The sequence below is a fragment of the Phaethon aethereus genome, assembly GCF_964289735.1.
Source record: "Phaethon aethereus genome assembly, chromosome: 6".
Lineage (NCBI taxonomy): Eukaryota > Metazoa > Chordata > Aves > Phaethontiformes > Phaethontidae > Phaethon > Phaethon aethereus.
The window spans coordinates 12,335,213-12,352,168 of NC_138580.1; the positions used below are offsets into that span (position 1 = coordinate 12,335,213).

Sequence of the window (16,956 nt, forward strand, 5' to 3'; positions counted from 1 at the left end):
AGGAAAGACAGCGTTTCACAGAGCCCAAGGACAGCAATAGAACGGGGTCCTGCTTCTTATATGGACTTGCTGTATGTCTTTACTAAAGTTATTCAGAGTTCAGGTGTGAAGCTGACATGGCAAAGATGCATGGGAGAGATCTAGCTTATGCAGAAAAAAACCCAAAAACCAAAAAAAACAACCAAACAAAAAAACCCCACGAACACCGCCTCACCCCCAAAACCAAAGTCTAAAAGCTAACACAGCTGTGGCTTCATTGGAGTAGCTGGCACTGTGATACTGTGAAAAGTCGGCTAAGCAGCAGCACAGGGGAATGCATGATTTGATTAACAAGTAAATATTTTGCAGCACTTCTTTTAGGTGGTGAATGTGTGGATGTGTTGGCAAGGAAGGGATCCATGGCTATTGGAAATAGTAGTGAAGTGATTGTGGTTACAGGAAAAGTAGGAATGGTATTTGAGGCATAGGGGAAGTCTTCCTGTGTTGTAACCTGTAACATCCATATGCTGTTTGTCAGAACCTGTGTGGCAAAGTAGCTGCTGGGGCTGGGTGATGTGAACTCTGAGGCTGTGGCATAGTAGGAATTCCACTACAGACCTCTAACTTGCTATGCAAAAGGGTCTTTGTGCTTTTGCTGCCATCTTAGCTTCCTGTGCTAATAGGAATTCCTGTGGATCCTGGAGGTACTTACTGAGGTCTTAGGATTTGCTGGTACTTGTCAAAATATTGCTATATTGATTTGGACTTGTTTAGTGATACGTGTATCTAGTCTATATATTCATATGGTCTTATTTTTATTAATTACTTTATCCCACTGTCTTCACAGCTAAATTCCTCAGAAACTATACCTGATGTTAAAAAAAACTCCTCATTCTGAGGCCTTTAGATGTAATTTAGTTCTATTCCCTGCCACTCCAGCCCCCCTTGAAAGAGTTGAGTACTTAGGTGCATGGTTTTTCTTCATGAATGTTTGTGCTCACTAAACTTTTTCAACAATTAATTATTTGCATGTGATTTTGGGGGTATCTTTTAAAACTGAAGCCTAAACATTCCATGATCAGCAGACTTGGATATGTATCACGAGGTGCAAATATTCCAGGAATTTCCTCGGCAAGACCAATGAACTTTCTGTTTGTGTACCTTTGCAGTTTTCAGTGCAATGATTTCGACTCCCTATTTACTGGGTCTGGATGTAGGTTATCCTTATATGCAAGAGATAGATACACAAAAGATGTAATGGGATGTGAAGTGTCAGCGGCATTCAAAGAACTAGCTTTTTTCATATGTGCTTGTTTAAAATCTTCTTTAGTGCTTTTTAACTTAAAGTGAAGAATGTATTTCTCTGTTTCTAATATCAAGGTTGCACATTTTTATTCACATCTGTGTAAACACTTGGATAATTGGCATCTTTTGACCTGCTCGCTTTCAGTACTGGCATCCAGAGCGGCTGTTGGGATCTCATATAAAGGAGAATTGCCCTAGACTGGCAACTAGACAGATTGAATGAGGCACTGGGGTGGGAGAAATATAAAATACTTTGCAAACAACAAAGCTTAAAAAATGTGGAGGAGGTGTAGGGGGTAATGATTCTTCAGTAACGGACTTTGTGGGTAAAAGTCAGTCAAAAGAGGTTTGTATGAACCTCAGTCATTCTTAGATTATTTGTCTGTTCTTATATGGGGGGGTAGAATCAAAGAAAATGTCCTGAAGTTCACTCAAAGCTGTAGAATTCAACAACAGAGCCATCATGATTCTCAACCATACTGCCAGTACAGCTGAATATTGGTTAGCCTTTGACAGCCTTCTTCATGTGTTCTTTATTATATTCTGTCTACCTGTGTGACCATACTCTTCACTGCTCCTCAGTGCCTTTCTGCATCCTCAGCATTGTCTTTTTAATCTCCTGTTGATTTATTTTTCCTTCTTTCTGCTTTTTGTTTTTAATCTCAATTCTCTGTTTTTTCTCTTGTCTCTTTGCTAGGGATTATTTCTGCCTGGCAGTGACATGAAATGGTATTCCACTCCCATTCTCCTCTCTGCTCATGAGGAGAGCTAGGCCAGTTACTCCCAGTGTGATAGGCAAACTGATGCAACTGACAGGATCAAGCCTCTACAGAACATCTTCCCATGAGCATTGCAGTGCTATGCCTTGGTCAATTTTGGCCTTTTAAAGGGGGATAGGAAAACTTTTGATTTGTGGATATAATGGAAAGATTTTTATTACTCATACCACTTTTTTTTTTCCCTGCTGATGGAGTAAATGTTGGTATGTTCATTGAACAGATATACTGTGTAAAGAGGGGCTGAGGATTGGATGCACCCAAATGTCACGAGAAGAGCCATGCTAATGAATTTCCACGCAGAAGGAGGAAAACAGGTCCTTCTTGGGCTTGCTTCACAGCTGGAAGCAGGGCAGTCAGGACAAACTTGGATCTCAGACTGAGTCCAACCATTCTTCTGTTCATACCAACCTCACTGAAATGTGAAGAGGCTCCAAGCCACTGTTTCATATTTGAATCTTTTTACATACACTTTTAGGCTGATAACTTCAAGAATGCGCATTGTGTGCTTTTGTAGAACATAGATGAATGAATGTGATGTGATCTAAGTAACTTACTGCAACTCTTTAATTTACAAACCCAGTAAGAAGTATGTAAAAACTTTTTTGTCCAGTAAGGGGTTTGAATGTAACAGGGCAGTTTCTTCTTTTTGAAAATGGAAATGTTTTTAAAGGCATTGATTTTATTTTTTTTTTTTTTGTCCACACTCTGCAGTCTCAGATGAAAGCTGTGTTCACTTGTTATCAGAAATGGACGTTTGGTTGAGATTTGCAAACTGGTGCTTAAGTAAGATTAAACCAGATTCCTTCTGTCTTCCTCCTTCTTGTTAAGCTCTGCAATGGTAATGATTTATATATTGATACCATTGTCGTCTTCACAGGCTTTTTTTTTCACCTTATAACAGTTGTTTCTTTTCAGATTTAGAGTGTTTTCTGCAGCATAATAGTTGTCTTGCTGGCCCATATCCAGCATGTGAAAGTCCCATATTGTAGTCCAAATTTAATATCAATTGTCAGATGAATCATAGAGTCATGGGATTGAAAGGGACTTCAGAAGGCCATCCAGTCTTTCCCATGTCCAATGCTAAATCAATTGTACATGTCACTCCTGACAGACATTTGTACGGTTTCCAGCACTGAAGACTCCACAGGCTCCTTTAGCAATCTCTTCCAGGGCTGATTCAATTTTTATTTATTAACCTTTTTCCCTACGGTCTAAATTGTCCCTCATACAATGAAAAGCTTATGACTTCACATCTTATTTCCTATATACATCGAGAACAAATTTGTCTTCATTTTCTTTGCAGCAAGCTGTTAAGTGTTTGGATATAATTACCACCCTAACTTCTTCAACTAGTGGGGCCCATTTGGGGAATTATTCCATTTAAGAATTTATAAAAATGCTATCACTTGTTTGCTCGTTTCCAAAGTCTCCAGCTGGTTCACACTTGGAGTGCAGCATGCAGCACCAGATGCAGAACTTTACTTGCTGTGAGAAGAGCAGACAGATGGCTTCGGTGTTAGGAGTTGGTCTCGTTTAGTTACGTTGTTGCTAAAACCTGGACAGTAGAGGTAAAGTAGAAAAGAAGTCTCCAGCTCAAAGGATGCGTGTAGGGTTTCACATTTCATCATCTGAAGACTGCTTTAACATCTTGATCTCTGGCACAGCTATCCTGGATGGTACTATTAAAGCTTTCACTTCTTTCTATGATTAGAGACAGGAAGATCACAGGAATCTGTCCTGTGTCAGATACGTAACATGGGGTCAAGGGTGTTGTGGGACAACCATAAACTCATTGTCTCTAGTATCCATTGCTTTATCTTGAAGTTTTGAGAGCTGTTACCCATGATGAAAAAATTCTTCTGCAATCTGATTGTAGATGTTCTTGTCAATGCTGTAGCTGTCTGACTGTCTGGAGCATGTTGCAGCAATAGGTTTTTCTATCTAGTGCTTTTATGAAATAAAACCAATTCTTTGTTAATTAAGAAAAAAGGTATTGTCATTGTATAACCCCATCTCTCATCTAGGTTATAACTTTTTCAGCAAGGTGGTGTTTCTGTTTTCTTCACAATGCCAAATACATCATTGAGGATTGATGTATAACCAATGATTGTTGGAGTATGCTGGCTTGCATACATGAACAAAACTGCCGTTTCCAGAAAAAATAAACTTGCAGGAGAACTTATGGGCTAGGTTTTCTGCTGACAGTTAATGGGACTCCATAGAATGGAAGGCAGCACAGAATTTGGCCTTGTGCAGAGTATCTCAGCATGCAGAACCAGTGGCTCTTTCAAATGGAGAACCTAATTCCTTTAGTATTAAGTATTTGCAGTATAATTTGAAACACAGTGATGTTTATCCATGGCCCAGTATATCTCTGGCTGAAGTAAACAGGTTTCTTTCCAATGTTACCCCAGGGTGCACACACCTCAGCCAGTAGAGTGCATGTGTCCATTTTCCCAAATGGCACAGAACTTGGCAGACTTGGGTCTCTCTTTGTTTTTTGAGTTCTGGCTATATTTGAAACTAAAGCACAAAGTAAAATTTAGAGGCTAAAAATTCTGTTTTATGAACGCCAAACCATTCATGACTCACCTTTCATGCAATTTTATGGCCCTACTGGCTTGGAAATGGGCAATAGCAATTGGCCACCTGCAGCACCAGCATCGAGGAAAGTTAACGTTGTAGTTACTCTTTGAATGTGGAACCTAAAAAATAAAATATAAAATAGTAATTTAAACACATTTAAAAAGACAACTTCACTCTAAACTGCTGATTTAGCATAATGTTCTACCATTTAAGACATCACAAATAATATGGCTTTTACTATAAAAGTTTTTATTTAAATCAAATGGCAGGCAGACACTTCAAAACTTGCCCCATGTTAACTTGCTCAGAATTAAACTTGTTAGCTCTACTAGAAGCCTTGCTGAAACCTGCATTCAGGTAAAAGGAATTACCTTACAAAATAAACAGGAAATAAAATTTTTCTTTCTTTTAAAAAGATTCATTTTTTTATTCAATCCTTGAATCTTTGACATCTTAATTTTACTTTTTTTAATTGTCTCCAAACTCTATAGTCTTGTACTAAATCATTGAAGCACTGAATCATTTCTTTTTCCTCAATACTGGGGATTTATTTAATTTATATTTAATACATAAATTTAATAGAATTTAATACATATAAATGACTTCTAAGGGGCTTGGATGGAAGGTATTGTTTAAGTGCAAAGTACTGCTGTTAGGAAAGCAGTATTATTGGGCTTGTGTATGTTGAGTATTAATGTCTGAAGCCAGATCTGTAGCTGCAAATGTGTGCTTGTGTACTTGAAACCTCATGCTATTATCAGCTTACACTGACATGCTTCACCTCCACATGGTTGCCACTGGCCCTGAAAGTTATTCTAGAATTGCAAGTTACATTTCAAGAAGGTTTCAAAAGTCTCTATTCCAAACGTTTCACCCAAGTCCTCTTAAATCCATGGTCAGCTGGGATTCCCAGCTGAACCTCAGGTATTCTGTGTTGTTCAGTCACTGATGCCACATGGATGTGAATTGTAGAGAGGGAACAACTTGGAAATTCTCATCTGCTGTGTGAAGATGACCTGAAGGAAATGTCTTCCTCCAGGTTTCTCTGCTACTTGCATGAGTGCATGTCCTCAAAGGCAGCACAGCACTGGGAAAGTTGTCTTCCGTCCTGCAAAAATAGGTTAGTAGACCAGGTCCTGCTGTTCAGTGATCAAGGTCATACCCACACCCAGAAGACTCTCTGAATTTTGAATGATCTTTAACATGCTTGTTTGTATCATAAACACCAACAGTTATTTTCTGTACCTGTAAAGCATAAGATATAAGGTGCAAATTAAGTACAAAGGCTTGGTAAAATGAGGACTGGTGCAATATGTCTTTCTTCAGATACTGTAAGTGCATGCTCTGCATATCCTGAAAATCCTTCTTTAAGAACTACGAAATGTATTATTATAAGTTTGTTCCTTTATGAGGCCAGCTGTCAATGATGAAATTCAGATTAAGATTTTTAGTCCAAACCTTACCAAGACTAAGGTGTTTGGATTTTGGTATATATTGAGTACAAGAAATGATCCTTTAAAGAATATCCAGTAGAATTTTATACTGCAGACTTGGGTCTTAGTATACTGAAAACCTTTCTGCAGGTCTTCCCTTTTTTTTTAAATGTCGCTTATAAACTAGCATTGTAGCAGGTTTTGAAGTCAGATTGAATTACTCTCCCCAATGTGCTTCTATAGGAAGTCACTTTGGAATCACAAGAACAAGCCCAACTTGCACCCCATTTGCCAGCTGGGTTTCCCTCTGGCTTCAATATGCTGCTATAAAATAATACTTGGGTATGGATGTTGTACTGAACCTGCCCAATGCATGTCACATTTAAGTTACTCGTATTTCTTCTAAGATAACAGCTGCAAAGAAGATGTGTTTCTTGTGGTCTCTCCTGATTTACTGCTTCTTAATCTGATGTTTCAAATTAAACATGCGAGGTTTTGAGTCTTAAAATGTCATTGCATTCTTTTAAGACACGTGTTCAGCTGCTTTGTAATGGGCATGTTTTTTCTTAAAGTTTAAAGCTCAGTTGTTATGGAATAATTGAATAATGTAGCATGTCTGTTTATAATCAAGATGAGTATATGTTATCAAAGGTATACATCCATTTCTCTTATGTGTTTTCCACATTCTTCCTTGTATGAAATGCCCTTTGCAGCTACTCTAATATATCAATAAACCATTAAGGTGCAATTGTGCAAGGGCACATATCGAGGCTCATGTTATAGGTGTTCTGTTGCAGCAACATGACTACTGAGAGTAGATGAAGTTAGATATCTGTACAAATCCAGGGAACCTTGTATCTTTAGAATGCTAAACAGCACTTAAATTGAGTAAAATTAGGAGATGTTTACAATTGTCTGTATCTGCAAGAGTCACATCCTTGCTAGTGATTTCTTCGCTAGGCAGCACAGAGGGCTAGGGAGGGCAGGGTTTTCCTTGATAAGAACATGTGGGAATCTTCTTTTTTTTTTTTTCTTATATAAATCATATAAAACATTTTTGCCATCCTTCTTGTGCTCTAATAAACCTATCTTTAAATAAACATAGGTCACTTAGCATCATCTTGAGTTATTCTTTTATATAAGATCAGGATGAAATTCCTTTCCCAGCTATGTGACTGTTCCATGGAAACCATTTTAGGTTAATGCCCATGCTGCATTAGTTATGCAAACATAATAAAAGCACCAAATTTATTGATTAGACAAATAGATTCTTTTACCTCCCTCTCTGATCTGCTAACAACAATTCAGTTCTGTGTCACATGAGCTGTGTGACAGTATCTTTTTTTTTTCTTTTAGAGACTTGTCAGCTGAATATTAGTGATGAAGTTTGTTCTCAGTCACACCAGGCTAGCCACTTTTACTTCTGGACACTTCTACAGTAGCCACTGTTGTGATTTGTGTTTTCAACAAAAGCTAATGAACCCAGCATCACAGAAGCCCTGAAAGAGTATGTAGGAGCTGTACTTTTTCTTGCAAGGATACCCAAGACATACAGTAGACTAAAGAATATCTGCAACAAAACACTTTTGTTCTCCTCTTATCTCAGTGTAGCCTGAAATCCTAGGAGGTATTGCACAGTGCTACATAAGAAAATTACCTAACTTCATTTCAGAAAGCTCCTGCTATACTTCGTAGTTCAAACTCTATATTGCAATCTCACATGTGTACATCTCCTTTGGACCCTGACAGTATTTAAAGCAGCCAGAAGAACCTTATTGTATTGGAAGAAAACATAGGGGCTGCAATAGTGTTTTGTTAAAATGAGCACCTGGAACAGTTTGAACCAGTTCTTTTGCTAATGCAAAGCCTCATGGCTGGCTTGCCGAGTGTGAAATCCAAAGCCTTGAAATGACAGGATTTGAAGAACTTGCTTACTCCTGGGAAAATCTTTGATGTGATGGTCCCAAATGCAATTGTAGTTTAGTTTGGAATTTTGTTGCTGTCACTTTAGTGAGTTGAAGCTTTAGCACAAATTGCAAGTTGATCTGTAATTTCTGTTTATGTGGGACAGTTAGGCAAATGCATATTGTGGGAACATACCCGGGGATTTTACATGCATGGCATTGCCAAAGCTTAAGGTTGCAAAATTTTTGGATCATGGAGTTGTGTGTGAATGTTGGCATCTGGTCCTGCTCCTACTGACATGTCTAATAGTTGCTATCAAGTTTTACTGGGAAAAGGATAGGAATTTTAGGGGTCTGAATTGAAAATGCCTTGAAAATTTTTGAGGCAAGGACTTTTCTAAAAACTAGGTATTTAGAGAACGAATGAGATGATCATCATCATTTATGGATGAGACAACAGAGTAGGAAACCCCTCTGATACAAAATCACACTTCTTCCCGTAGTGTCAGGGCACATTCTGAGGCTTTGCTTGACCACATCACCTACATATAGCAGAGCACAGGCACAACAAGATCTGAACATCACAAAAGCATGATTTGTGGACAGTATCTTATTGTTCCCTTAGAAAAATAAAGATCTATTTCTCTTGTATTAATAGCATGGTCAGTTCAAATTAGGCCTACTTGCAACAGCATAATCTTGTTGCTATTTCTTTACCAGAGGCCAATACCTATTACAGTTATGGGGTCTGAAGGAGAAGCTGCCCGGAATAGTGTGGCTATGATTGGTGGCGTTACATACCCCTCGCTTCCTGTTCCAGCTTCCAACTTTTATGAACAAAGTTTGGTATTTCTGGTTTATGTCTTGAATATTCCTTCTTGTGTTTAACTTGGTCAAAAATATTTAAAAAGCTATTGGAAATATCACAGAATCACAGAATCACTAGGTTGGAAAGGACCTTTAAGATCATCAAGTCCAACCATTAATCCAGCACCACCATGTCCCCTAAACCATGTCCTGAAGCACCACATCCACACGTTTTTTGAATACTTCCAGAGATGGCGACTCCACCACCTCCCTGGGCAGCCTGTTCCAATGCCTGACCACCCTCTCAGTGAAGAAATTTTTCCTACTATCCAATCTAAACCTCCCCTGGTGCAACTTGAGGCCATTTCCTCTTGTCCTATCACTAGTTACTTGGGAGAAGAGACCAACACCCTTGTCGCCAACTTCTTCCCATGTGCTAAATCTACACGACTTCATCACCTTTCCCGAGTCTCTGTGGTTTATTGTTCTCCCTGCATGCTGTTTCTTGGGTACCAGTAGCTGACAGGAGGCAGGATACTTCTTTGTGTGGTTTTGTAGGGCAAAACTGGAAAGATAGTCAAAGTCATACGGCTGCAAAAATTAATTTCTGTAGTTCTGTGGGGAATGTGTTCAGTTATAGATTTGTATAGAATTATGGTAACCACATGTTAGTCCTTGTGGTAAAGAAAAAAGCTGTAGGAAGGGAAATAAGTTGTGTGAAAACGTGAAGCTATCAAGCAGGTTTAGAAATGAAGGAAACTTTTAAATACTGAAGGTGCTGAAGCATAGTAAATAACATTTAGTCCATTGCAAAACTCTGTTGAATTCAGTGATCTGTGTAGGGGAATAAATTTTACCTAGTGTTTTAAAATGTGTGACTTTTGAAAACACCCCCTGATTGATTTATAAAAAAAAGAAAGATACAATGAGATCCTGTAAGTTTATGGTAATTTTGTGTCTTTTGCTAGTTATGCTATTTATGTGGTCCTGTTACTGTAGCCTGACTCCCACCCTCTAATATAGTTATCCTCACAGCACTTCTTTGTGGTAAGGAAATACAATAATCCCCACTTTACAAATGGGGAGCCATGGCAAAAGAGAGGCTTAGCGACTTGCCTAGGGTCATGCAGGCAGCCCATTATGGAACAGCGAATTCAACCGGGACTCCTAAACAGCAGACAAATGCTCCAACCCCTGGGCTGTCTGTCCTTTTGCTCCTATTTTTAAAGATCTCAAAAGATTCTATCCAGATTTGAGAGAAGGTTCAGAGGTTATTGAAGGTAGTCTGGCTAAAAGAACAGAATAGCTGGACCAAGTAAAAATGTGTTGCTTAGGTGTAGAGTTGCAGTATCAGTAAGTCAAATAAAGATTTTTTTCAGCTGGTAGCTCTGGTTTCCTCTCACTTGCGCGAGCTTGCTCTCTCGTATGCACACGCGTGCTTTCTCTGCAACTCATTTTTCTTCTGCCTTGGAGGAAGAACTTGGTAAAAGGAAATGAGTGTAATTAAATGCTTATGTAGGAAGCTGATGGTAAGTATTTACTTACATAAAATAAGTGGAGGAGAAAAAACTGCGAGGTGGATTTCTTAGTGTTTGCTTTTTTGGGTTTATTTTTGTGAGCAGAGCATTGAGTGACAGAGATTTGTTCCTAGTAGAAAATATTTGAAACACATTAGTCTGCTTTGGTATTAGAAAGATTAGAGGGCACACTGTGAGAATTTGTAAGGATTTGTGTGCTTTTTAGAAAGGATTAAGAATAAAAAAAAAAATCCAGATTAGAAATGCTGTCTAACCACATCACTACCCTACAAGCCAACATTTGCATGGTGGTTTTCTTTTCTGTTTAATACCACAATGTTTGTATTGCAACTTCAGTTACAGTTGGTTTTGTTAAAGATCATCGTCTAGGTGCACTCAGCATGTGAAATGAAATATTGTGATGTAGCATCCTTGAAATCTTACTCAGCAGCAAGCTTGGAGTACCTAAGAAAAAGATTTTAGGGATAAGCTCATCCTAGAAAGTTGCTTAAATAAAAGAAAATCAGATACATTCTGTAGCTTTTAACTCTCTGCTTTCTTCCTGTCTATCAAATTTTAAGCTTGAACAAGATTTCTTCTCTGGAACATTATTTCTTTAAAATATTTGAACATGGTAGTTCCACAGTAACACCAGACTGCACAATGCAGAATTATTTATTTGTTTGGGAACATAATTGTTAAACATCCTCTAAGCTGAAAAAAACCCTTCCTAATTATTTACTAGAAGCTTCTTCACCATACATAACTAATTAAAGTCAGACTGTTACATGTGGATGATTAGAGACTTTATGTTGCTAGAAAACTGCTTGTGCTTATTTGAGCTAATATTCATTTGTAAATTCAATGACATTTAGACACTTCATTTATAAAAACATAAATCTGTGCAAGATGTGCTTATGGAAAAATCTAGCTATTACTTTATCTTATGCTTTACAGTCTTGCTGTATCAGGCATCAATTTGCTGACAGCTTTTAGCATCTTCATTGCAATGAAATGTAACATGATCAGTAAGAGTGGCTTAGTTGTTCAGGATTTTTTCTTCTTTCATTCTACTCTCCCCTTTCCGCCCCCCCAGTTTCTTTCTTTTCTTTTTTCTTTTTTTTCCCTCCTAATTTCATTTTGTAATTTTTATTTTCTCTCAAAATAACCAGAGAAATCAGTGGAAAGCCAGTGTTGGGCTTTAGTTCAGCCTTTTCATCAGAGGGTCTTTCCTAGCCACAGGACTCCTCGTCCAATGCAGTCCAGACAGCTGAGCCCAGTGATGCTTGGAGGATGAGCATATGTTGAATACAGTGTATTCTCCAGGCATAGGCTGGTGGCTCTGCTTCAGGTACTTGGTGAATTTGGTCTTGTAGCATACCCAGTGTGGAGGTTTCTGTGTGTAAGCAGGTGTCATGCCTAACATGTTCCTTAAGGTCGCCCTGCATAAGAAGTGCATGGTACCTAAGGGCAGATACTGGAGCATTTTGTCTCTATGGAATGGTCCTGTGAGCATCTGCAGTGCAGATAGTTTTCTGTCTTGTTTGTTTCAGCCATTATAAAGGCATTGGCCAAAATGGAGTTCCATTTGCATGGGTGAATATCAAGTTTGAATTGGATTCTGGATGTTGGTTGTTGGGTTTTATTGTTTTGTTTTCAATTTTATTACTCTTAAAATATTATTTTTTTAAAATAAATTAGAGGATATATGCTTTTTTTGATGTTGTTTTGGTTTTGTAAACTCTCTGCAAAGCTGATACAGATGTGTGTGTGGAAGGATGGGGTTTGTTACTGGTTTCTTATGGAATAAAATGCATTACAGTGTCTTCAGACTGGAGAAGATTTTTCATCTGTATTATCTGGCATGTTATTGTCACTACTGGTGATCTGAAAATTTTATTGCAGGCTTGTATTGGCAGACTGGTTTGTGAGTTAAGAGTTTCACAGCTAGGGAGACATTACAGATTTGTGCATCTATAGGCTATGGAAAGGTGTAGCTAAGCAGAGGAGAGCAACATGTGGGAAGAAAAACTTAAGATTGAATAGTTAGTTGAGCATGTCAAAGTGCAGATCATTTGTGGAAAAGATGGAAATTCAAGGAAGCACTTTGAGAAAGAGGACAGAAAAAAAGAAAATTAGAAATAAGCCTTAAAATGGGATTTAGACCAATTCAGAAAAGGGTAAGCAGATATAAAATTATCAACGTCTTATACTAAAAGTGACAGAAGATCACTGTTGATATTTATGGCAATCTGAGTTTAAAATATTTTTAATCTGTAAAGAAAAATTAATTTTAAAAACGTGCTGGCAAATATCAACTCTGTATGCATCAGTTTACAGCTGTGTAATTGATTGAAAATCTGCTGGGATAAACTGTGGTTTTAGCTGAGTGGAGAATTGAGTTTGGAGTCTTGTCCTTAATGAAAGAACAATTAACTGAAAGAATAATTCTCTCTCTTTTTCAGGCAAATGGTTGTTCATTGCAGTGACTATAGCTGTCAGAGACTGTCATTCTTTGTCTCTTAGGGTGCTAAGTACACTTCTTAGAAAAGAAGCAAGACTTGGATTTCATATCTTGTCTCTGGAGTACAATCAATTTCTTCCTTCCTGAAATTATATTATGATTTCATAGGGTTCTTTGATAAGTTAAGGTACAAAGATAATTTTGGAAGTTTTTTTTCCTGTTTGTATTTTAAACAGTTGCTTATACTGGAAAGGGGTACTTATGCTGTGCTCTCAAGTGACTGGGTGCCAATACAAAGATTCACTGCAAGATTAACTCTCATGTAAATCAAGGTAGAATTTCTCAGTTTAAAGCTTTGCATCATGGTTAAGGAAATAATCTTTAGTCCATTTATGTGTCGGTCTCAGCAATTCAATTATTAGAAACACAAGAGGATTTTCTTGGGGTTTTGCATGTTGATACATGGAAATGCTAACAGAACACTACTCCAGAAGAAATCCAAAATCCAAGTCATCTGGATTCCTATGAATGAGGAAGGAGATTTCAAGCATTTTCTGAAAATCTGTGTGCATACGTAATTTAACTGATATCTTGGAAGGATTTGCCTTATAAACCATAGTTCCTGTCAAGTGCATACCATGAAGCAGAAAGCTCTGTGGGTCCCACACCTTAGAACAAAACACTATCTGGAGGTCCCTCTCTCTGTTGACTGTGAGGGAGCCAAAACTTCTAGTTCAGATTAAACATCTAGCTTTTAGACTAATAATTTCCATGAGAGGAGTTGCCCTGTTAAACTCTTTTCAATCAATATAGAGAAGGTGTTTCTGCATGTTTGTGGAGCGTGTCTGGTATGCTGTATGGAAAACTGTGTTCTCAGACGCATATATGTGACATTAGAGTGCAAGTCCTATTTGGAAATGAATGATTTTTGTGTTCCCTTGCTCCCCAGAAAAATGCAGCCTATTCTAGAAAAAGTATTCTTCATACAGTCAGGAGTAAGTGTCCCTAGTTTAATTGATTTTTCTCTTGTTCAAATTGAAGTTTCATTGTTTACTCAAGTATTTATTGTAACTTTCATCAGAATCAGATGAATAAATACATAGGCTATCAGGGATTGGTGTGTATGGCAGAGGATTATGACTGGAAGCCCAGTGCCCAGTGTTCTTCATTGGTTCAACATGACCTATTGGTGGGTCAAGCCATTTCTCAGAGTTTTTTTTGTTGTGAAATTTGTCTATTAAATAGGCATTTTACAGTGGGGCTTCTAATTTACATAGGTGATTCAAGGAATTAGTACAAAGGTCAGCTACTACTTTTTTTCTGGAAAACCTGAAATTTTACTTTTCAAAAATACAATAATTTTTGCTTTCTCTTGGGGAGTATGAAATGTGTAGCAGAAGGATCACCTCTGAAGCAGATATCTGTAATGAGGTCTCTAAAATGGCATTTTTGTAGCATTATGAAATTTGGTCTCCATGCTATTTTACTAGTCTAAGTAACTACTGTAGAAGGATTTGGAGTAAAGTAGAGACTTGGAATGTCTGCAAAAGTATTTGTTATGTACTAGCAGTACTTTGCAGGGACATATCCAGATATTTCTTAAGACCTTGAAAGCATGGTATGAAAAATCAGATTTTCCACATTCCCACTTGCAACTTAAATCCAGTGTAAACAGAGTTCTCTCTATTTCGTAAGTACTTGTTTAATGCTGGCTCTACTTTTGAGACTTACTGATTTTGGTATATTCCAGGCCAGGAAAATCAAAGTCATGTTGTGAAAATATCCTCCTGAAATAAGTTATTACCTTTTAATGCAGCTGTAAAGGACGACTTTTTGGTTAATGCTCTGGCCTGGGACTTGAGAGTTCAAACTGAGTTGAGCTCAAGGCTGTGGCCCTGACCGCAACTGTAGGCACACCAAGCAATCTTCCTGGGTCTCAGTTCCCCACCTAGAAAATAGCACTTGTCAGCTTAGGTCAAACACTCGTACTATGTATATGAATATAGTATACATATAAAACAATCTGCTCCTGATCTGATTCTTAGCTGTTACGGTAATGTAAGTAATTAATCATAACAACTTCTATATTACCACTTGTTTCTCTTTTACAGCCCACATCATGGGGGATGTGAAACTGGTGACATCTACTCGAGTCTCTAAAACCTCCCTGACACTCAGCGCCCCCGTCCCTGCTGAAGCACCAGCATTTACTCTTCCTCCTCGGAATATCCGAGTGCAGCTGGGAGGCACTGCAAGATTTGAGGGGAAGGTAAGAAACAGAGATGATGGAGGGCTTTCTCCATTTGGTTTTGCCTTTTCCTGAAGCTGCCTAGTAGGCTGCAAAGACAGTGAAGTTGTCTCTGCAATATGAGACATATACTCAAGAACCAAACACCAGTGTCTACCCTCCTGAGGAGGCAGGAGCATTACAGGTCCGTTTGACTAGAGAGTGTTGCAAAACCTGAGTGTGTGCTAAGTATAACATAGTTGAGCTACAACATATTCTTCCTAGTAGTCAAGCTAGGAATCAGTAAAGAGACTTGTGACACTTTATCTGCACCACCTGCCGTACATGTTGTTAATCTGAAAGCAAAAAGAACATTTTCAGCGGAAAGACGGATTTGTTCAAGGAAACTTGTTAACCCAAAGGGGTTAAAAGAGTGTGTAGTGGGGTGTGGATCCCAGGTTCTCCCCTTCCCTTCATGCTTGGGACATTGAATTGTGCTTACTGGCATCCATATTTCTTTCATGATTTAATCCTGGTATATCTCTTCTTTGTTCTAGCTACCTTCCATTATCCTCCCTTAACCCAAATCTTTTTCCTGGAGCTGCCAGTTTTTCTTCTCAGCCCTTTCAGCTTCCTTCTGTCTATGCCACGCTCTGATTGCACGCTGACAGCTCTATCATCAAACTGACCACACTCTTAATCCTTGAAGTGGTGGGACTTGTCTGACAGACAGGAAACTGCAACTTTACTGTAACAAAAGCAAGGGCTAGAAGGAATTTGGGAAATGCATAACTTCTGAAACCCTAACTTAAACAGAGGGCCAGTAGAGGGCATCTGATATTTATTTTATTTATTTATGCAAGAGCAGGCCAGGAACTGGGTTTTTTCAACAGGAACTGGGCAGACAAACAATTTTCGGAGTATATAAATTTTTAAGTGCAAAACCAAAACTCAGAAGTAGTTCTTGGATTTGACCTTTTGAAGAAAAGTTGGCATTTTTCATAAAAAGCAGATAATTTAAATTAAAGTGTTTAAACCAAGGAAGAGGTTTTTTTTATCAAACCTTTAGAAATTTTTTTTTTTAATTAGCTTACTGTTATTATGATTTTAAGGCATCAGTCAGAAACCCTCTGTGTGTGTGACATTGGCCAGGCCCAGTGAGCATTCCCTTTTTTACTGTTTTTATCCTTTATTCCCCCCAACTTCCATTATTTCATCTTGCTTTGTTGCAGACAGTGGAAAAATGGGAACACATTGCTACCTTATGCATGTGACACTCATGCACAATACTATTCTAGCTACAACTGGTTCTTCCAGACAACACTGCAACTGCCAATAACAGTACAGTGAAATCAAAATTGAAACATGTGATGTTGCTAAGATTTGGTTTTGCAGTTCTCATGTTTTCTAATTAAAAACTCAAGTGGGGTATTTCCAATTCTTAGTGCACTTGCAGACATTTTATTATTAGTCAAAAGGAAGCAACTGTAAAATATAATGACCTACAAGCTAAAGTGCCATCACTGCTTTGCATTTTTTTTCAGATCTGGTTTTAAAGTGCTAATTTTTCAGGGATACCAATCCCTTTTTTAAAGTTGCTTTGAAGGCTGGAAGGGTAAACCTGAGGGGTTTTTTTTTAGTAGCTTGGAAAAAATACACAAACTGACAGGCTTAAGTTCCTTGAAGGAACCAAACTTTAACTGAAATCCTGCATTGAACCTACTTGATGAAAATCTAAATTCCAGTTCTGCCCGTTTAGTATATGATCATGGTTGAAACCTTTAATTTTCCATCCTTAAAATGGGGATGATAATATACTAGTTGCATGCATGTCGTATAGCTGAAATAAACCTTTAATGCTCAAAGTGCTTTTTTACGTGCCAAACATTAAGAGCATAGCTTTGCTGAAATACATGAGATCTGCAATTACTTTGTGGCAAGTAGCCTGCCTTAAC

General features: G+C 38.1%; 1 protein-coding gene across 1 annotated transcript in view; it reads left to right on the forward strand.

Annotated features, from left to right (window-relative positions):
• The first annotated feature begins 14,885 nt into the window (after positions 1-14,885).
• MYLK (myosin light chain kinase) overlaps positions 14,886-16,956 on the forward strand; it is a 156,131-nt gene continuing 154,060 nt past the window's right edge. Inside the window, exon 1 of the mRNA XM_082001360.1 lies at positions 14,886-15,043. Within this exon, the coding sequence (XP_081857486.1) occupies positions 14,894-15,043 (150 nt within the window). The 5' untranslated portion in view covers positions 14,886-14,893. The remainder of the gene's footprint in view (positions 15,044-16,956) is intronic.